At 43.8% G+C, this 21,596-nt stretch overlaps 1 protein-coding gene across 7 annotated transcripts in view; it reads left to right on the top strand.

Annotated features, from left to right (window-relative positions):
• Positions 1-20,102, top strand: part of OSBPL5 (oxysterol binding protein like 5) — a 172,568-nt gene extending 152,466 nt beyond the window's left edge. For all 7 annotated transcript variants that reach the window (XM_064425268.1, XM_064425271.1, XM_064425269.1 and 4 more), the window contains 13 exons: positions 963-1,147; positions 2,550-2,631; positions 3,263-3,361; positions 4,247-4,343; positions 5,901-5,999; positions 7,172-7,269; positions 9,239-9,328; positions 11,415-11,551; positions 15,483-15,668; positions 16,202-16,340; positions 16,976-17,093; positions 17,673-17,775; positions 18,759-20,102. In XM_064425268.1, coding sequence (XP_064281338.1) covers positions 963-1,147; positions 2,550-2,631; positions 3,263-3,361; positions 4,247-4,343; positions 5,901-5,999; positions 7,172-7,269; positions 9,239-9,328; positions 11,415-11,551; positions 15,483-15,668; positions 16,202-16,340; positions 16,976-17,093; positions 17,673-17,775; positions 18,759-18,894 — 1,569 coding nt within the window. In that variant the 3' untranslated portion in view covers positions 18,895-20,102. The remainder of the gene's footprint in view (positions 1-962; positions 1,148-2,549; positions 2,632-3,262; positions 3,362-4,246; positions 4,344-5,900; positions 6,000-7,171; positions 7,270-9,238; positions 9,329-11,414; positions 11,552-15,482; positions 15,669-16,201; positions 16,341-16,975; positions 17,094-17,672; positions 17,776-18,758) is intronic.
• The last annotated feature ends 1,494 nt before the right edge of the window (positions 20,103-21,596 follow it).

Genomic DNA, 21,596 nt, shown 5'->3' with positions numbered 1-21,596 from the left:
TGGTGAAATAGAATGTTTAGTGATTTATACCACCTGAAAATCTTGTTGTGCTGTGCCTTCCCTCAAACCAAAGTCCATTCCAAAAGTAAATCTCTGCCTTTTTCTCATAGAAATCTCTTGCCTAAAATCAGTAGAAAGCCTAAGTATTCTCTTTCACTGTTAAATTATGATGCCTAGGATCCATTAAGATGGAATTTTGTTTGAAAATTTAATTTACCTTCTCTAGTGGTGTGAAAGGCATGTTGCACATCTAAAAGACCCATTGAAAGCATAGGAACTACACAGGGCTGAAAGCACAGCATAACCCCTGGCTCTTTTTACCTACACATCTGCTGCAATGGGCTCTGAGCAGCATTGGCAGGTGCTAGAGTTTTTGTGCTTCTCACCTGGCACTGGGGCCCTTGCCATATTGACACACCAGTTTGTCTTGTGTAGAAGTTGCAGGACTGCTTCTATTCTCTGTTGATTACTTGTTTACCGCCTACATTTTTCTACATCTGTCCTAGTGGATCTTATAATCTTTCTGATGTTTGTGGAGAATGGGACTGAGAGGAGCTGCCTCTGTGCATTCCCCAGGCCGCAGGGATGCTGTAACAGCTCTGGGCATGTCCACCCCTCCTGAGGACTGCAATGCAGAGTCCCTTTGGCTAATGTTGGTCCAGCTGGCCCCTGACAGCCCTGAGGTGTGCAGGCACAGTGCCTCAGGAGGGAGCACAACAGAGCTGTGCTCCCTGCCTCGTGCCAGCCTTCCCAGACACCCAGGGCGTCCTGCACCACTCACTTGATTGCTTTGGGGATTCATTTCCACTGAGACATGGCTGATGTCTCCCTGCAGTGGTGTTGGTGAGCATTCACCCTTGTGCCAGGGCCTGGCGTGCATGGCTCCGCTTGGACCCCAGAGAAACGCGCCCACAGGGAATGGTTTTCCTGTTCCTGCCCTGAAGTTCCCTTTGCCTCTGTAGACAGGGGAGTCGTCTCAGACAGAAACCGTCTCTGAGGAGAACAAGAGCCTGATGTGGATCCTGCTGAAGCAGCTGCGGCCTGGCATGGACCTGTCACGGGTGGTGCTGCCCACCTTCATCCTGGAGCCGCGCTCGTTCCTGAACAAACTCTCCGACTACTACTACCATGCCGACCTGCTCTCCCAGTAAGCAGCACACGGGGTGGGCCTGACCTGGGCTCTTTTCCTGAATTTGTGAAAATACCTCTGTGTGTGCCAGAAAGGCTCCCAAATAGTACTGAGGTCACCGGCTTCAACGTAGATCAAACCAGACAGCAGCTGCAGTGACTTTTTACGGATAGACTGCTGCCAGTGAGGAGCAAGGAAGGAAAAGTTAAACTCCAGACAAACCCATGCACATGGAGGTGTTTGCCACTGCTGGGTGGAACTGATGGGAATTCAGCCAATGCCATGGAGTTGTGCACAGCAGAGCTGTGCCACCTCCTGGTGTGCTCGTGTACATACACGAATAGGGAAATAGAGCAACCAAAATTGTCAAGCACTTCTGTTCCCCAAAGCAATATAATTATGATGGTTGATAAACAAATAAGAAACATCTTTTAAAACCATTGATGGGAGCAGCCTGCTGGGAGCAACAGAGTAGAAAATACTAAATGTTCTGCTTCCAGATAGGACCCGCCTTCTGAGTGAGATATGCCTAGTGGATTGTAAAACCAGGATGTGCAATATTCTAATAGCAGCACTAGTTTCTCATTTTTATTCCACTTTCTCTGGGTAATTACAGAATCATGGTATTTTCAAGCCTTGTTTGTGGTATTTGTACCATCTGAAGTTAAAGAAATAGTTCTCCTCAGTGCTGATATGTAAGAAGACTTCAAGAGGTTTGGAGGTTTTGATAAAAAATTTTTTAATTTGTGGTTCGGGTGATCTTTCTAAATGAATTTTGCAATAATTTACCCAAGTTGATTTTTAAATCTAACTAAATGGTTGGAAATACCAGGAATGCCTTTAGTTTGGTTTACTTCCTGTTTCATCTCTGAGCATTGTTTGGAGGTGCTGGCTGAGATGGCTTTTTGAAGTCCCTTCCAACCTGAAGTATTGCATGAAATCTCAAAGTACTGAAAGAGCTCATGGAACACATCAGCTTTAAACACCTTTTATAAAAGTGGAAAGCAAAAAAAAAAAAAAAAAAAAAAAAAGAGACCAAAAAAAGTCTTTGATCTTGATGACATAAGTTTATTTTTATGAATCACACTGTTCTGCTAGCTGTGACTCAGTGCTAGTGTGAGGGACAGGACATTAATCTACTCCAATGTCCAATCATACCTGATACACTCCAGAAATTTTGTTGGTCTTTTTGCAGAAATGCAGGGCAAGGGGTGCCACTTTTTAACAATTTGTGTTGTATGACGTACATTACTAAAAATATATATATTTCTGCTGGGAGACATCTTTTTCACTGGCAGCAGCACAGAAGTTACTTCCCTTTAGTTGTGGGGAAATAGATTGAAATTGATGTTACTGTACTGCTAAGAAGCTAATGTGATATGTGACCAGTATGAAGAACATTTTGTGTTCTGTTCTGCAGGGCCGTCCTTGAAGATGATCCATACACCCGAATGAAGCAAGTTCTGAGGTGGTATCTGTCCGGCTTCTATAAGAAGCCAAAGGTAAAATGAGGCATGAAATTGGGGTTGTAATGGGCATTGAAATCTTCTGTTGTGGTTTTGTTTAATTTCTCTACTGCCTCTCCTTTGAGACTTTACCTCTTTTAGTGCTCAGAAGACTTTGACCATTACTTTTAAAACTGGGGTTGCATTTGGTTTCAGAGTAGACAGTGAATGCAAAATAGGGGCAATCAACCTCAGAGCCTTTGCACTGGACAGTTAGAAAGTAAAACTGGTCATCCACAAGTAACATGCCCTGAGATGCAAAGTTTTTCCCTTTGCTGAAAGCAGGTCTTCTTTTCTCTTTTCAGGCCAATTAGTACCACTGTGCCTGATGTGCCCAGATCAGTAGGCCCTTACTGTGTATAGTAGCAACAATAATAAAGTTTGATCATCTTGTAAGGCTTTGATTGGGCAGTATTAAATATTAAAATGGTGGGAATAGCAGATTTATCCATGTATGGGATGAAAAGATTAGATTAGATGGATATGTAACTAGTTCTTCAGTTCTTATACTTGTGATTGACTTTGTGGAAAACATCCAAGAAAAACATTACTGTATTTTTTGTGGCCATCTGTAGCATTGGATTGCAAATCTTCATTTGTAGCAGGTTTTGATTACTTGGTTTTTCAGGGAATAAAAAAGCCATACAACCCTATTCTGGGAGAGACATTTCGCTGCTGTTGGTTTCACCCCCAGACGAACAGTCACACATTTTACATAGCAGAACAGGTGAGTTGTTGTTTGGATGCTCATGTTGCAAACACCAGCCTGCTTGCACCTCCATGCACAGAAACACACTACTCCTCTCACCCTAGGAGAGGAACCTGGAGCTCTGTGTAAAGTGGCAGAGCAGAACCTGGGGTAAACTGGCTGCTGATCTTTTTTCTTTGCAGATTTAGAGAAATTATGTGGCTTGGTGGGCTTGGTGGGCACTCAAGACTATAACAGCAGGTCTCCCATATATAACATCATTTTCTTCAATAAATACCTTTTCCCTGGGATTCTGCCCTACTGTTTTCTTATTGTTAATAAAATGGGGGTTGTGTTGCCTCTGTCAAAAGGGGCATACAACACACAACCAAATATTTCCATTTTTTTATTTCTAAACTTTCTTTGATTATTTTAATATGAGTAAATCGAGGGCTTATCTCTATGTCTTTGTGATTAAATGAAGGGCAGAGCTCATAAGTTAACTGGCCTAACAAAGTGTAGTTTGAGATTTATTGTGTTAATAAAGGAATCTGAGAACTGTGTGGCCTTTGGTAAAGGGACTCCCAGTTTCACATACATTTTTCCCCTATTTGATTAGATAATTATAGCTTTGTTAAAATTTTTATTTCAACTACCACATGCATTTCATGGAGGTTATTCAAATGCTGCACTGAAGTTCTGCTCTGTTAATTTATTGTCTTGAAAACATTACACTCTACCTGTTGGGCTGAAAGTAATCTCACGTGCACAAGCTCAAGAAAATACAGGGCAGGGGAGAAAGATTAGTTGTATAATGCTGTCATACACAATGGTGTCATGTATTGTGTTCCCCTTTATTCTGCATCCCCCTCTGCTTGGCCTGTTCAGACTGCTCTAAATAACCCCTGCTTGTTTTTATTCTAGGTGTCCCATCACCCACCAGTGTCAGCTTTTCACGTCAGCAATAGGAAGGATGGATTCTGCATTTCTGGCAGCATTCTAGCTAGGTCCAAGTTTTATGGTAAGGCATTAAGTCTAGGCCTCTCTCAGGTAATGTCGTGGCATCAGTTTTGGTTTGTTTTTCAATCATCCCTGAGCATGTTAAGAGTTGAGAACAAAGGAATGGTTGACAATTCTATCACCGGCACAGCCTAAGTCCTTATCTTGGCTCTCCTGGGTCTTCCCCATTTCCACCATTTCAGTGTGACACCACTCTGATGTTAAAAGAAAAAAAAAAAAAAACTCAGAGAGAAAGATTGAGAGCTTTAAAAATCTGGTTTTCAGAAGGCAAAGGCTCACAATAATGTATGGGATTGCTTGTATGCACTTGATATGTGCTTATGGACAAGTTACATTTCAGCTCTCTAGCACTCAGCCAACAAACACAAAATAGAATAGAAGTCTCTGAGTAGATTTAAACCTTTATCTGGCTCCCAGACTCCTGTGGGGTTTTGAAGGTCCCCAGACCTTCAAAATGTCCTCCAGTCATTTAATATCAATAGAAACAGGACAACTCCAGGCTCTGAAACACTGTTGCTCTTGGAAATCAGTTTTTTGTTTAGACAAACATTTTGTAATTACTGTCCTCTGCTGAGTGCATTTGCCTAAACCTTTAAGATAGTCTTTGCTGTCGTTCTGGCAATTTCATTTGTTGCTTGGGATCATCCCCTGTTGCAACAGACCTCTCGTTAGGGTAGAAATGAGCCAAGACACAGACTGTCATTTAAAAACGTGGAAAGGGTCCTGGTTTATTCTTCTTTGTAACTTAGCCATCTTGACTCTGACTACAGCAAGTTCCTACTGTTGGCTTCTCTGACAGACTTTGACTGGTGGCTGTTCCTGCTGGAATATGACTGCAAGTATTTCCTTGCTGCCTCTGACCACAGGCTTTTACCGAGCTCAACTGTGACTGCAGGTTCCAACAGCAGGCTCTAACTCTGTCAGACCCAGATCGACCTCACAGCAGATCTTTTGTAGTAGCAACTCTTCCTTGTTTTGTTCTTCTTCCTCAGGGCTCCTCTATCTCCTCAAGGTCTTCTTCCTCTAGGCCTTCTTCCTCAAGGATCCCCCGAGGAGCCAACTCAACCCCTTTATCACACTTATCTTTGTTAGTCACAGCTGCGACCCATTAAGGGCAAGGCTGTTCTTCTTTGGTAATTAGTACAACATTTGTTCTTCTTGGGTAATTAGTTAAACTTCGGTAATTTGTACAACATTAGTACAACTTATCAGGGGCAAGGTCACTTGTTATTACAAGGTTACTTCTGCACCTACAATCCACAGTCAGAAAAGTTGTGAGAACTGGAGGGCCTGAGAAACTTCTAAGTTCCCGATAATGATCTGTTAAATCTGCTGCTCTTTCTTCAAGAGGGGCTAAATGCCAGAGCAAATAAGAGCAGCAGAGTTTGTTAAAACTACCTGCCTCCAGCTGTGCATGATTTGCAGCGTCCTAAAGGTTGATCATTTCATCTCTTCTTTCATTAGTGATCTACATTTAAATGGAAATGCTTTTTCTAAAGTAGGAGGAGGGGCAAAGTATAACATGACTTTTTAATGTGTATTTTTTTTTAAATTTTAGGCAACTCACTTTCTGCGCTGTTGGATGGAAAAGCAAAGCTTTTGTTTCTAAACAGAGGGGAAGAGTATATAATCACGATGCCATATGCCCACTGTAAAGGTAAGGTATGACTCTTCAAATAGGAAGCAAACAGAGTAACAAAATGGTGTCTCACTGACTGACTTTACACTGGCTCTCCCCTATCAAGGAGCTGACATCACAGGGCCTGGTAACTCCAGAGAGCCCGGCCATGAGTCACAGCAGGAAACCTTCAGTAATCGTCATGAAGTCTTTCTGATTAACCGTGCACAGCCCAGGAGAGAATTAGGCCCATCAATGTTAGTTTTCACACTATGCAGAAACAGAAAAATACTCCATATATGTACTGCAGATAAGATGAAAAGAAGAAGACTACATTTCTGAGCTTCTTAAGAGAAGAAGTTTTCATTATGTTAACACGGAAATTGCTTGATTTATTTTCTGGCTTTTTGAGGATAAAGGAAATTCCTGACTTCTCTTGCCATTTGTTTGATACTCTAGTCATTGTACTTCTCAGAGTATGAGCTGCCTCAGTGAGGCTTTGCTCTGTGGAGCCAGTGTGTGCTGAGGCTGGGGCATGGCTGCTGAATCACTGCTCCTCAGGAAGCTCTGTCTGCATTATTTCCACCATAGAGTTAAAGTCACCAGTCAAATCCAGTTTTGGGGGTTAAGTATTTTTTAATTTGGCTCATTGACTTCTAAATGTGTATTTGGATGAGCCTGGGTACCTGAAAACAGCAACCTCATAACATCATGCTCCCTGTGAAGTATTCCTGTGCATAAATTTTCTTCTTACCAATTTTTCTTTTTCTGCAAAAGACCTTCAGCAAATGGTAAACATGTATAAAAAGTTCTCTACATGACCTTTAGTCTCCCAGATTCTGGTGAATCCTGTTACAGCTTCTCTCTTCTTCAGTCACCCTGAGAGACCTGACTGGGTCTGTTTAAGCACAAGTATGAATGAGGTTGCTGGGCACAACTTTCTTTATTTTTCCTGTCCCCCTGTCAGCTTGCCACAGGTGCACTTGTGAGTGAAGCTATTTCCTGACTGGTGTTAGAAACGGGGAATATGGACTCAGGGGGAGATTATTCCTGCTTATAGTAAACAGCCATTTCTTAGAAACTCCAGTTCTGTCTTTTCAAAACTTTAAGCCAAGTGATGACTTTCACAGTGTGTCAGCAAGAGCCAGGTTTACTTGAGAAAGCAAGTTGCTTCCCCTGGGGCTTCTCTTAAGCCTCTTTTTTCCTTTCAGGACTTTTATATGGTACCATGACAATGGAGCTTGGAGGGAAAGTTACCATTGACTGTGAGAAAACTAACCACAGGGCAGAACTGGAATTCAAGCTAAAGGTAAGATACATTAAAAATGGCCCTGTTTTGAGTGGGTCTCAGGCTTGCCCCTGTGCCCCAGGCAGGGTTAAATGATTTCTGTACCAGGAATATATGTGAGCGCCAGAGTGGGGCCTGCCTGGAGAGAAGGTCTCACCCTGCTGCTGGTTTTGCCTCGTGCAACCCCAACTGACCCCAGCAAGCCTTAGTTTTACGTGACTTTTTCTGGCTACTGCCTAAATTTTGTTCTGAAAGTTTGGCAATGACAGTGTGGCTTCTGTTTGAGCAGGGGTAATTATTTTTGCTTGCAAAACATAGTGAGTGTACAAAGAACTTGGAGGCGAGTTAGGATGTGCATCTTTGGGGTAGCTCTCCAGCAGCCATCACATCTGTACTCGTCCCTTGCAGGTGTCATGGTGAGCTGCACCTTGTGTTTCTCAGGGCTACAGGACCTTGCCCTGATGGCAGGGTGAGAGCTCATTGTCAGACAGGTAATTTTGAGTGGCTGGCACACTGAAAAGTCCTGCACTGACTTGTTCATGTAGCTAGTCCCTCCCTGGAAAGCCTGGTGATGCAAATTCATGGAATGCAGACAAAATGGAGATATCTTTGAGCGTTCCTGTTATTACATGGGTTAAAATTTAGGAGGGAAAGTGATAACCTGTAGCTTTCTTTGGGCAGTTAACTTGATTTTTAAGGAGCATCCTTTTGTCTTCTGCCCCAGCAAACAATTTCTTGCCTGAGCATAAAATGAAAGGAGAACTGAGAGACTGCAGGACTTGAGAGTTGCAGCCTTAGCCAATATAAATGTGATAGATCACTGGAGTTACAGGAATGTTTTGTTAACTGTGAATTGCTTGAGGGCAATAATATTTTTTTGTCTTTATTTCCCCTACAAAGGGAACTCTTGCTCCTGTACTTCCCTGACATTCATACATACTTGTCTTTAAAGCCTGTTTTTCCCTGGTGGCCTGTTGTTGAGGCCAGTGGGATATTTCCCTGACTTGGGTGTCATCTCAAACCTACAAACACTTTAGAGCCTAAAGTGCTTCTTTTCTGGCTTGGAAACAGTATGAGTCCTCAAAACATGTTTTTGAAAGGTCCAATGATGTAATTACATGCTCTGCTTTGAGCATTTCTTAGCTGTCTATTCTAGTAAACTGTGGGAAGTTGCAGGTAAACCCCTTAACTTTTTTTGATTTGGATATGTACCAAAGATTGATGTTTAAGATGTATGTGATTATTATATCCATGGGTGTTGTGTGAAATTCGGGTTTATATTGTTATTTAACACACACACACACTCACAAGTTTGTACAAATGTTTTCAGAAAGTGCCTGCTAAAACGGCTGAGGAAGTGTCTTTGTGAACAGAAGCATTTCCTGTTTTGGCATCTAGGAGATGAGTGGAATTTTCCATTGTTCTGGGATTTATTTATTTTTTTTCCTTGACTCTGGAAATATCCTTTTTCTTTGGTTTGTGGTTTTTTTTGGGTTTTTTTCTGTTGACCAGAGGTTGTTCACACTGGAGACTTGGGACACATGATATCACCAGCAGTGCCACACTGCTGTTGCTGTCCCATAAGCAGGAAAAGTCCCCACTAGTGCTGCTCCTTTCCTTTGGACAAGAGTGCAAAGGCTGTGATTCTGGGCAGTGGGAAAGAGTTGTCCACGTACACTCATCCTGATGTGTGGCTGACAATAAATAAGTGTATTTCAAATTAAGGTGAGACCCTGCACTCCTGAGTGTTAATGCACCTCAGTGCTTATCTCCCTACCTGCTGCTGCAGTGTTTGTGGTATTACAAACAAAAGGAAGGGGGCACAAAGTGAGACAGTCAAAATCCATGTTAGAAGTCATTCTGCCTTTCCCCAGAAATACTGTAAGTCTGCCAGCTGCACTTTCCTTCTCTCCTGTTGCATCTCTGAGTTGGCTCCCTTCTAGTCCTCACTAGACTGACCACGTTTGCTGTTTCTCTTCTCCCCTGACAGCCCTTCTTCGGTGGCAGCACGAGCATTAATCAAATCTCGGGGAAGATTAAATGTGGAGAAGAAGTGCTAGCGAGTCTCACTGGACACTGGGTAACATTTGCTATTCCAGGTTGTTGGCAGGTTATGAGCCCGTGCCTGCAGGGTTCGAGGGAGGGCTGGCAGCCCTTGGCGGGCTCCCTGCACTGGAATGGGCACTGGGAGGGCCCTGTCCTGCCTCTTCCCACCAGCCCCAGGGCATGCAGGCAATCACAGCCTGGGCCACACCTCTTAAGGTACCTCTGGAGGTCATTTACACTTCAACAGTCCCATCCATCTGCAGTGAAAGGAGCGCTGCACTCGCAGAGCCTGAGGAAGCTGGCAACAATAGGGGGGTTCTCTATCAAAGGCAATGGGTCTGTATTTAGGGTCTGAGGCTTAGGGCAAGCGCTGATGGCAGGAGATAGTGTGTATGAGGTGTGACTGCAAAGACCTTGAGGCTGCCTTTTGTCTGCTGTGTTCAGTACTTCCCAGTTAGGCTGGGATTCAGGGAAGAACTTAGAGGGTTTTAAATTCATTATTTTCACAGCAAACCTTTATAGTAGAAGACAGTTACTACCCTGTTCATCAGCTGAGGGACAGAGACATGGATTCAAAGAGGGTGTTATCTCTTTGGCCAGCTCAGAACAGTCAGCAGCAGAGCTTGTACTTGAGGTTGTCTCTGAGTGAATCACTTGTACACAAGTGATTCACTGAGAGACAACCTGAAGCCAAAATCCAGCAAGAATAAAGTTGCATAGTGAATGATGTAGTCTAATTTTGATTGGAACTCCTGGTACTGGAAACAAAAGCAGTGAGCCTTGGCTTTGGGCTGGACATCTGGGTATTTCTCTGAGCAACATTTGGGCATCTACATGATCATTACAGTTGGTCTGTGCTCCCTTGCCAGGTGCTCTGGCACCTGGAGCACCATTTCTGAGACAAGGTTTGTCTCATCTGAAGGAGGTATTTAAAGAAAGCCAGGTGAAAAGTGCCTGGATAAAGCCCTTACTATAGTGAGGTCCTAACCACAGTGTAGCCTTTGGTACTGGACTTGTCCTGGCAGGCAATCTGTCTTTTTACATAAAAAGCTAATGACCATTTTGAAATTGGGAGATTTTCCCTTTCTAAGCATGTACAAGGGACTTGCTCCATTCTGAGCTCCCTGTCCTGCAGGATGAGCCCTGTCAGTGGTGAGTTGTGCTGGGCTGTGGAGTACCTTGTCTGTGGTGGTCCTGCCAACCATGAGAGTCATCCAGGGGCTCTCCTGAGCCACGAGGTTGGGTGCTGCTCAGCTCCCAGCCTTCTGCTTTTACCCTCCTCCCATAATCTTTGTCCTGGTTGTTTGTGGTGTACAAACTGCAGTGATGTATAAAAGAAGTTAAATAGTTTTGGAATGGTGGCTCTGTGAGCAGAGGAGCTGCCGTGCAGTGGGGTAGGGATGGTGTTGGTTCTTCTCCTTCCCCACTGGGAGTACTGGCCTGCTCTCCTGGCTTTTCTCTGACACCATCCAGTTTCCTGACAGAAATCCCTGCATCTGAATGGTACATTCACTGCCCCAGGAACTGAAAACCCGCCTGAATAAAGAAGGGAAGTAAATCCCAATGCTTCTCAGTCCTAGGGTCACAGCAGCAGCTGAGTGCTTGTATATATGCTTGTTAGAGATGCGTGTAGTGGTGCTTGATAATGCCTGCCTACTTCATTCTTTCCACACTGGGGGTCTCTTGGAGACCTGGGATCAGTCCTGGAACTAGCATATGGGAACATGGGAGAGGAAGTAGTGAGGAAGCCTTGGGAAAAAGGAGCCAGGAATCTTGTTTATATGTGCTGGGAGGGAGGTGGGAGGAAAAGTGATAAAAGAAGAATATCTTGGGGCTTCTGTGGGCACTCAGGTCTGAGGACAAGACTTCATAGAAGGAACCAGATCCTTTTTTACTCTGATTAATGATAAATGCAGCCACTATTTCTGGCAATGCCTTGCCTCATTCATTTCAGAAACTTTCAGGAAGTGTTCAGTGAGATTTTATGGGATAGAGGAGGAAAGAAGCCTCCTAAGCAACAGGTATCCCTTATCATCATCCAGGAGCAGCTTTGATTTGTCAGGATTAATTTCTGCCTTTGTTTTCTGATTGTCATGAATTCATTTAATTTTCCTTCTCAGGATGGAGAAGTGCATATAAATGAGCAGAAAAATGGGAACACAGAAATGTTCTGGAACCCGACCAGCGAAGTGCGCAGGCAGAGGCTGAAGCGCCACATTGTGCTGTTTGAGGAGCAGACGGACTTTGAGTCAGAGAGGTGGGGAGCTCGGGGAACATCTCACTGCTGCTTCTCTCCTGGGAGCTGGCTTCTCATCAGCAGGGCTCCTCAAACTCCTCAGCACAGTCCTGGAAAGCCGTGACCTGCTTTGTTGGCACATGTTACCCAGCCATTTACCTGTTTCTTTCCAGACTATTAACTCTGGAGGGTTTCCATTAAGTACAGCTCTGAAATCAACCTGGGCTGAGAAATAGCGGAGGCTATCTGCTTAAAATAACAATTCTGCCTGGACTCCAGAGATTTTTTTAACTGCTGGAGCATTTTATAAAGGGGCAGGATGCCATCCTGAAGTTGGATACCTTGTTAAGAAGGGTTATTTCAATCACAAGCTCTTAAAGTAAATGTAGGAATTGTGGGAAGTCCTGGCATCCGCAGAGCAGTACTTGAACCACATAACAGGATTTTATGAATGAATGTAATTAAACTGATGTTTAACCTTGCCTCATAATCTCAGCTGAGATCTCCAATGCAGTCTGCACCAGGCTTTGTAGGCTGATCTAGGTTACATAAAACAGGCGCATAACTTAGTGTCGAGTTTGACCCTGACTGGATGCCAGGTACCCTCTCTGCAGCTGGACAGAGGAGAGAAAATTTAATGAAGGGTTCATGAGTTAAGGACTGTGAGAAAATAAATTGTCAGTTACCATTGAGGACAAAACAGACTCAACAATAAAATTAATTTATTGCTAAAAAAACCAGACCAGGATAATGAGAAGTAAAATAAGCCCCTAAAACCACCTTCCCCCCACCCCTCCCTCCTTCACAGTCTGCCTTCTGCCCCAGTAGCACAAGGAGACAGGAGGGTGGGCGGTTCAGTTAGTTCATCACCCGTGGCTTCTCCTGCTGCTCAGGAAGAGGAGTCCATCACTGCTGCACTGTGGAGTCCCTCGCACAGGATACAGTTCTCCATTTACTTCTCCAACATGGCTCCATCTCAGGAGCAGCAGCTCGCTGCAAACTGCTGCAGTGTGAGTCCATCCCATGGGTAACAGTCCTCTCCAAACTGCTGCAGCGTGGGTCACTTTTCCACAGGGTCCTTCATGGACAGGCTGCTCCACAGGCTGCAGAGGAATCTGGGCTCTGGCACCTGGAGCACCTCCTCCCCCTCCTTCTGCACTGACCTTGGTGTCTGCAGGGCTGTTCCTCTCCCATGTTCTCACCCCACTCTTCTCTAGTCACAATTAAAACTGTGCTACAACCTTTCCTTTCTTGATTTCTTCCTCAGTATGTCATCACAGAGGCCTTACTACCACCCCAGTGTTGGCCAGCAGCCATATTTGGAGTCATCAGGACTCTGCCAGATGTTGTGGAAGCTACTGGAGCTTTTCACAGAAGCCACCTCTGCAGTACCCCTGTTGCCAAAAACCAGGCCATGCAAACCCAATACAGTTAGGAAATGGAAGAAGTGAATAATGCACACTGTACATTTGTTGAGCAAGAGTTGAGCAAAGTTATGTGGAGCTGGCTGGCTTTAATCAAATTAGTTGTGCTTCCTCTCCACTACAGTCAGCCAGCACCAGCCAATATCCCAAGCCAGCACATGCAGTTGCTGCCTAGCTCTGCATTACGTTGTGCACTTCTCTGTGGACATCTGATTTTGGTGTTGCATCATGTCACCCTAAAAAGATTCCCCTTTTTATAGGTAAAGAAAGGGATTGCATGAAAATAAAAACACACAAAAATTTAGTTTGGACAGTGATGCCTCAGGTTTTAGCCTTTATATATTTTCAGATTCTGTACTGCTTTAGTGTAGTACTTCTGAGCTTCATATTAGGGGATGGTGAGCTCTCTTCACAGAGTAGGCAGACAAAACAATTTCTTCTCTAGCTGGGGACCAAAGATGAATAATCCAAATTTCAGGCCCAAGAGCATAATCAACAGTAGACTGAAGAGAGGAAAACAAGAAGGATGGGACTTTGTAAACTAAACTTATAATTGGAAAATTAGCTTCAATATGCAAATGGACTAGAACTTATAAAAGTGAGAGACCCTGTGACCGGTCATCCATTTTGTGACCATTTTGGGTTCTTCTTGGGTCTAGCCCTGGCTAGGCTCTTGTGCTGCCCAAGGTGCATCCATTGAGACCTCTTAATAAATCCCTACTTTATTCTTTAACTCCATCTAGCCTCTGTTCTAGGTCAGCCTTCACAAGTCATCAACAGCAGTGGGCATTATGAGCAATAAAGTCTGTATTTGTAACTTACAGAGCAGACATGTTAACTCTGCAGAGCAGGGCAGACTGCAGTACATTTTTAATCTTCAGAAGAAGATTCTTTTAAAGGAGAATCTTGGTCTTGTGGGCAAAGAATCTCCAGTTCTGTTTACCAGAGTTCATGGCCAGAGCTGGCTCCCTTTGCTACATGGGAGATTAATAATGTTACATGCATCCAAGAGAAGGAGGATAAAGGAAAAGTTACAGAGTTCCCTAACAGACATTCCATCAAACTCCTTATTATGCTGACAGTTGCATGACTAAATTGCCATCTAATCCAGGTTGTAGTCTCCCTAAATTGCTTAGTCTTCCCTGCAGTGCTGAAAATCACCTATTTTCACAATTGCTGGGGAATCTCTGAAGCTCATACTGTTGTGCAGCTCACCATGGAGGGTCTCATTGTCTGACACATGCAGCTCTTGATGGAGTTATTTGCCTTTGTCAAACAATTTTGTGCTGTCCCTCTAAGGTTCATAGAATTAGGGGACTCACCTCTCTACACAACTGCATTCCTTAGGACAGGCTTTACACCACCACAATGTATTCTCAGGCTGTTATTTTACTCCTCTCAGCCCCATCCCTATCGCTGAGTTTCCTTCTTTTGTTTCTGGGAGAAATTATTCATACACAGAAATAGGGGAGTGACTTGTTAAAAATGAAAAGAAGGCATTGCTCTGCATCCAGTTACTTATCTAAGAGGCTGCATTTTTTGAAGTGCTCTGTTAATGTATGGTGATAGAAATATGATGAAAGCTTCAGGATCACTTTTAAATTAAGAGCTTCACAGCAAGCTCCAAATTAAATGCAGTAATGAATTCACCTTCTAAATGGCGGATGGGTGTTTTGTGGAGCTGGGAATAACGGAACAGCTTGGATCTCCTGTGCACATTCTAAACACTAAAACATACAGTAATGTTTTGGGAGGGCTAGCTGCTATATTCAGAAGTATTTCCAATCTGAAATGAAGATTAAACTGCTCTGATTAGAGGAGCTGTGGAGAGGCTGATCACAGCTTGGCTATAGTAAAAAAAAAAAAGGTATTGATTTTTCTCTGGTAGAAGGCAGATGCTTCCCCAGGGCAGATGCTTGAGAACAACTCATATGACCGATCACTTATCCTTTGGCAGCTGCAAACAAGTGTGAGTGAAAACCTGTGTTCATGCTTGCAGCTTGTGAGCACAAGGACATGCTTGTTGCTTGTGGATTGAATCAGCTTCCTACAAATCTGGTTGTAAATCCTGTATAGGAGGTGCATGTTCAGCTACAAGATGTGCTCATAAATTTGTTCCAGTGCTTCTAAACTTTAAAGACTTATTTTGGGGATAGACATTGACACAAAGGCTTCTAAACAGGAAAGGATGAGGAACAGATTCTCCATCAGTCACCTCTAAAGAGGCCACAGATCCCAGTGAGTTGAAAATCACTTCCTTAGGACTCACACAGACAGCACGGAAGAATTCAATAATTGTTGTAGGTGATGTTATCTAAGAGAAAGTTCCTTCAGCAGGTCACTCATACAGCATTCAGTGTTGCCTTTCTCAGTTTCTTTAACTTAAAACAGAGGCTGAACAATCCTGGTACAGTTCCACTGGTGTATCAATAGACCCGAGAAGTTTCAGCTCTAAAGTTCCAGCTGGCAAAATACATTGCTGGTTCTAAGGTGGTTTAACTTCCTTCCCTGATTATTATTATTCCTAGGCTTTGGCAGCATGTTACCAGTGCAATAAACAAAGGGGATCAGCACAAGGCAACGCAGGAAAAGTTTGTGCTGGAAGAGGAGCAGAGGAACGCTGCTCGGGAGCGGAGGGAGAGCGGCACGGAGTGGAAACCGCTGCTGTTCCGGCACGATGCCGGCACCAACGAGTGGCACTACAAATACGAGGAGTGAGTGCTGGGCTTGGGGTTCCCAACACATCTCGCTGCCTGAGTTCCCAGGGAGGCAAGCAGGGCTACACACCTGTCATTGGAGCCCTACCATTCCCCAAAACTATGTCCAGAGCTTGCCCTTTCTGAGCTCCATGTCGTCATTAGAATACATATTCATGATACTGATTGGGAATAGCTGGAAATGAGGGCATGACAATGGAAAACCCACTGTGTCATTGATACAAACTCCTATTGCTGCAATCAAGTGTGGAGTTGTTTAGCAGAGCTTTTCTGCACTGTTCAGAGCAGAGTTAACAACTGTGCTCTCCTCCCCTGGGCAACAAGGGCAAAGCCTCTGGAGACTGAACCCCCTCACTTATTGCAAGGAGCTGTGAACGTGCAGGGAACTTTCTGTTCGTCCTGTCACTGTGTCTGGAAAGTCTGGCTCCTGTCAGGGATGATTGCCTGCCCTGATGCATGTGGAATTAGTGTATTGGCCTAATGTGGGATTCTTGCTTTTCTGATGAATTTTTTTCATTTGGTCTCAAAAGTCTAAGACCTTGGGATCCTTTGAACGACATTGCCCAATTTGAGAAGGATGGAATACTTCAGACAATGGAAAGACACTTATCCACAAGGATGTCAAACCACAAAGCAACATGCATAAACAATCAAATTACACGGCACAAGGTAAAAACCCTGTTCTGGGGATTATCATATTCTTTATGATTGTTTGGATACACAGCTCTTTTTTCTACGCATTTTCATTTAAGCACAGCATAAGCTGAAAATTTTGTTTTGGGTAAATATAGTTTGTGACTCTAGACCTGCAGTATTATACCATTATTAGCTCCAAAGAATTGTAATTACTGAATCAACTCATTCTATCAATTTTGGCACTTTTCTTCCACCCAATGCTAGTGACAGTGACTCTTACACTGAATTTTGCATATGATTGAGCTTATAGTTAAAGCTTGTAGTTAGTTTTATATATATATATATATATATATATATATATATATATAAAGCTTATAGTTAAAGCTACAAAAATAATAATTTGGATAGATTGGTCTTAAGTATCTTAATTATCTTAATTTGGATAGATGTGGTCTTAAGAATGTTGTCACTTGGGGAAATGCTTCTGTATGAGGAACATGTATAGTATCTTTAAGCTGCCAGAGTCCAACTACCGGGAGCTGCTGAGAAAGCAATCAAACTTCACAATCTCACACATATTTCCCAGCCCCCCAAATTATTTTATTTAAAGCAATCACACACCTCTTCAATGTGAGAGACTGGTCACATCTAATCCCTGTTTTATCCAGAGGTCTGCCAAAGACTGCAGGCGCCGCAAAACCAGTGATCAGCCATCCAACCACAGCCAGAACACAGAGAGCAGCTGTTCAACGCCAGAGTCAGTGCAGGAGCTCTCAGATGATGATGGCAAGTATTTGGGTGTCACTGGGTTAGGCTTTAATGTTCTTGCCTTGGTACTTTAATTCTTGAGCCAGCCCTAGGACATTTCCCAGCCCTGTTAATACCATGGGCCAACAGCCCACAGGCAGCACAGAGAATGTTCTGCTCTTCTGTTCTCTGTATGTGCTCTTTCTGCCTTACAACAAGAATTTCCCAAAATTGGAAAAATACAGTGGCATTCCAATCAGCACATAGGAGACAGGCTTTGTTGCTCTCTCTTTTCTTTGCCTTTGTTAGAGGTGACCTTGAATGTTTGAGAGAGTGAGCAGGTGTGAGCACTCCCTTCTCCTCCCCTCAGCTGGGGAGCATTGTTTCCTTGGAGCTGACTGAGAAGCACCCTGACCCAGAGTCACAGAACCTCTTACAGTGGCTTGGATCTTCTGGGTGGAAGATTCTGTTCCCTGTCTCCTTCTTCCTATGTTTCCTCCTGAAAATGTCCCCCCTAGCGATGACAATTAGTTCACAGCCACCCACTTGTTGTGTTGTGTTTCACTACCACCAGAATGGTGATGCAAAACATAATTGTCCTTCAATACTTTGCCACAGGGTTTGAAAGCCTGTGTGCTCAATGTGGGAAAGAAATGAATCACCTGAAGGAAATTCACTCAGCTGTCCTATCCCTACAGAAAGCCCAACAGGACATACACAGGTAACCATTTTCTGTCATGAATCAATAATTTTAATGGGCTAAAGATAACTTGTGGCTTTTAACTCCTTATTGTGGTCTTTAGAGTGTCTCTGTGAGCTGCAGGAGTGCAGTTCATGTTGTTACAGGTAAAGTAACCACTTACCACACCAGAAAGACAAATCCACACTCTGCTTGAAACAGTTTACTTCCTCTTAACACTCTCTTTTTTGGGCAAAAAGCACCACCTCAGGATGTTACTCAACTCAAGGTACTCCTGACAGAGAAGGACAGGCCACGCCCTGGATAGAAATAAATCTCTGCCAGGGAAGAATGTGTGAGGTCTCCCTTCCGGTCCCACATGTTAGGAATTTCTTCAGTTTGCCACAGCGATGCAAGGTTGTGGCCTGAAAAAATGGGCTCCATGGAGAAAAGCACTAAACTCCAGGTTTTTGTACAAATTGGTGGTTGCCGTCTGGGGAGCAGTAACCACATCTGCTGCTGACAGAGGGCTTTGCCCTGCAGACTCCTGTGGGGAGGTATTAACTGCTGCTTCTGCTCCAGGGAGCCCTGCTGATTCCCCTCTGTGTGAGGAGTGTTATCCAGCCCTGCCAAGGCTTCCCTGAGGTGGGATCACACATGAAGCCTAGCCTTTCTGGATGCCAGAGTCATTGGTGATGTGGTTTTAGCTCCACTGCAGCTCCTGGGGGTGTCCAGGGCAGGTTTGGGAGGGTTAGGGCACAGGTTAAACTCACAGAGCTATGAGTGAGTGTTGGATGAAGAGATTTCTTGGGGTTTGTGCCTTTCCCATGCCGACCAGCTGCAGCCAGAAGCACTAATCTTCCTGTTAAAAAGAGGGAGGCAAAGTCTGGGGGGGCACACTGCTCTACCCCTGAGGATGTCACCAAAGTACAGGGTTCCCTCCTGGTGTGGAAGTCTGGGTATGCAGACATGTGAAGGCACGCCTGTCTCCAACACACAAATAATCGTATTGCTTTCTTTTGCAGAAACCTCAGCGCTCTGAACAAAAAGTCCTTCCACAGGAAGGCCTCTTCTGAAAGCTTCCTCCTGGACTCTCGCTGTTGGTTTCTCCTCTGCATCTTTCTTACGTGTCAACTCTTCATTAATTATGTCTTCAAATAAAATCACTACGTTTGGCAGCAATAATGATCACTGGCTGCAGGAGGGGGCCACTCGCGCAAGGAGCCCAGCGAGGCACCAAAGCACTTTAGAACCAACACGGCAGAGGTGGAAGGAAGTGGAAAAACGAGGTTAAAAAGGGACCTAGGAACCTGCAAAACTTTGTTCCTGCAGATTATGTCATTTTTGCCTTTTACATGTACATCTTCAAGGACCTCTTAACCTGTATGGGCCTTAATGCTGAAGCCAAATGTAGCTTTAATTGTGCAATTTGTTTTCTATGTTTTGTCATTTTCTGATGCAATTAATAATTACCCAGCAGTATTGGTAACCCCGAAATGGTAATCACCTCAACATTTTGGAAAAGTCACGGTGGCCTGGGTCATAGCTCCAGGAGTGAGGCAGAGCAGCTGGGGAGCTGTAAAGAACTGATGTCCACGGTGCCTGTCCGGCTGCCTTTAATTACAGGAGGGAGAACACTTGGTCCAAAAAATCCAGCCCTGGGATAATAAGTCATGATCTGTTTAGTCAGCCCATGCAGAATGGGACCTCAGGATGTGCTTTATTTTCCATTCCACAGAAACTGTAAATATACACAATTTCCTAGAGCTGTTCTGCTTTAGGAAATGGGAGGTATTCAGTGAAAGCTCCTCGTCTGGTTACGGAGCTGACTGGTGTCCTGGGTCTGGCCCATCAAGTGTGATGTCAGACACGCACGCCTGTTTGTAAAACCTGGTCACTTACTATTATTGTTATTATTTGCTATATGGCTGTTTTATAATATCACACACTAGCATTGTAGAGAGAAATCCACTGCCCCAGCATAGGTGAGAAGGATGGGAAGGATGTAGGTGTACGTGTGTTCGGTCTTAGGCACATTTATTGTCAAAGGTCAGGAAAGAGGGAGGGTTTTGCCACTGCATTGTTCAACCCTGTTAATAGTCTTCCTATTTTACACCATTTTTTAAAGATTTGCAATATTTTCTGTAGACTGCAGACAATACTAAGCCTTTCTTTTCTGGCCTGAAGTAGTTCCAAGTGGTAAGTACTGCTATATATACAGCCTTAAAATACTTAGTGGTGGTGCCAGTCTGGGCTATCTTTCAATGTAAATGTTTCCAAATTTTTAAGTACATTCCTTGTCATATTCCCCAGTTAGGGGAAACCTGTTTGTGCTTGATATGTTGAAATAAAACTACACACAACTTTCAGTAGCAGTCTATCTGAGAAATTTTTGGGTTTGCATTTGATAGTATTTTAAAAGTAAACAACTTTCTAGAGGAAAATCTTTAGGAAATTGCCTCTAAGAATGTCAGACCTGGGCCATAAGTTAGAACAACAATAGGAGTTTGATGCCACTCTGGCTGAAATTGTCAGAAATTGTCAGAAATTGTCTTCTTATTGTAGCAATTTCCACAGAAAGAGAAGTGGTTCCCTTGATTTTCACTTTTGTACATGCAAATGTACAAACTTATCTGGGACTTAGGAAACCTTTATATCAAGGACTTGAGGATAGTGAATAGATTGTTCCACAGAGAGAACTGCAGCTCTCTGATATGACCAGGCAGGGTAAGAGCCAGCATCTGGAAGCTGACATGCAGGAAACTGACCACAAATGCTAAAGAGTGAGAGTGGCTTTGTTATTAGCAAAAGTCTCCAGAAAACCAAAGCGTTCTTCATCCTTGAGGAAACATCCTTGGAGAATATCAACATTATTGTCACAGATTGGGTGCCTTTTTGAAGGATGTCATCCTAGTCACTCTTTCCGAGGAAGTCTGACCTGTGCCACATGTGGTGTAAAACTCAGTGGGAGTTTTCAAAGTGTTTGCTCCTCTTTGAATGTATGGCAGAGTATGGATGTAAAGCTGTGCAAACACATCCACTGATCTCTTTGGAATGCTTCAGCAAGTCAGCACATCTCTGGCCTATCAGCACAGCCTTCCTTGTCACTGTCATCCTGGGTTTGGAGCATGTGTTTTGAGTTATGGATAGCAGCCTCTCCACGTCAGTAGGGCTGTTTATATCTCTTGGGTACAACTGTATCCCAGCTTTAGGAAATGGTTACCAAACAACAACAGAAAAAAACCCAAACAACCCAAGCCCCCCTGAACCAATGAGAAGCAGTATTGAGCAGGAAGCCTTCAGTAGGTGTAAATGCAAGTGCTGGAAATTGTTTGAATTATTCCCATTTTACCAAACTATGCACCCACAGGGATTGCACTAGGACTCGTAACTGCAGTTGAGTAAAATAAACAGTTACCACAAGAGCAGCAGTTCAGTGAACGAAACTACCAACAAGTTAATGCAGCATCAGCAGAGTTTCCAACATTTAGGGCTGCTGCCACAGAGGATTAAAAAATAATCCAAAAGGGAACAGGCTATGAATCCTTGTGTCATTAAGTTTAATCCAATTTCAACAATCTGGAGGTGAATGTTCCTACATGCCAGTTACATGCACATGGGAAATGAAAATTATTTTTGAGAAAAATCATGGCCAGAAACGTTATTTCTCTGGGAGGAATAACTGCTGAGGAGAAATATGGGAACTCTTTTAGGGCTTCAGAGTACCCAGTTATTTGCCCTTCTTTTGCGCAATGTTGGGGAATTTCTCCTCACAGCCTTTCCCGCCGCTTTTTGTGCTCAGGGTGGACAGCCCTTCAGCACCTGCGGTCATTAACTGCGGTTTCTGCCGGAGTGAGGCGGCA

This window comes from Passer domesticus, chromosome 6 (assembly GCF_036417665.1).
Source record: "Passer domesticus isolate bPasDom1 chromosome 6, bPasDom1.hap1, whole genome shotgun sequence".
NCBI lineage: Eukaryota > Metazoa > Chordata > Aves > Passeriformes > Passeridae > Passer > Passer domesticus.
This window is presented reverse-complemented; position numbering and strand designations above follow the sequence as displayed.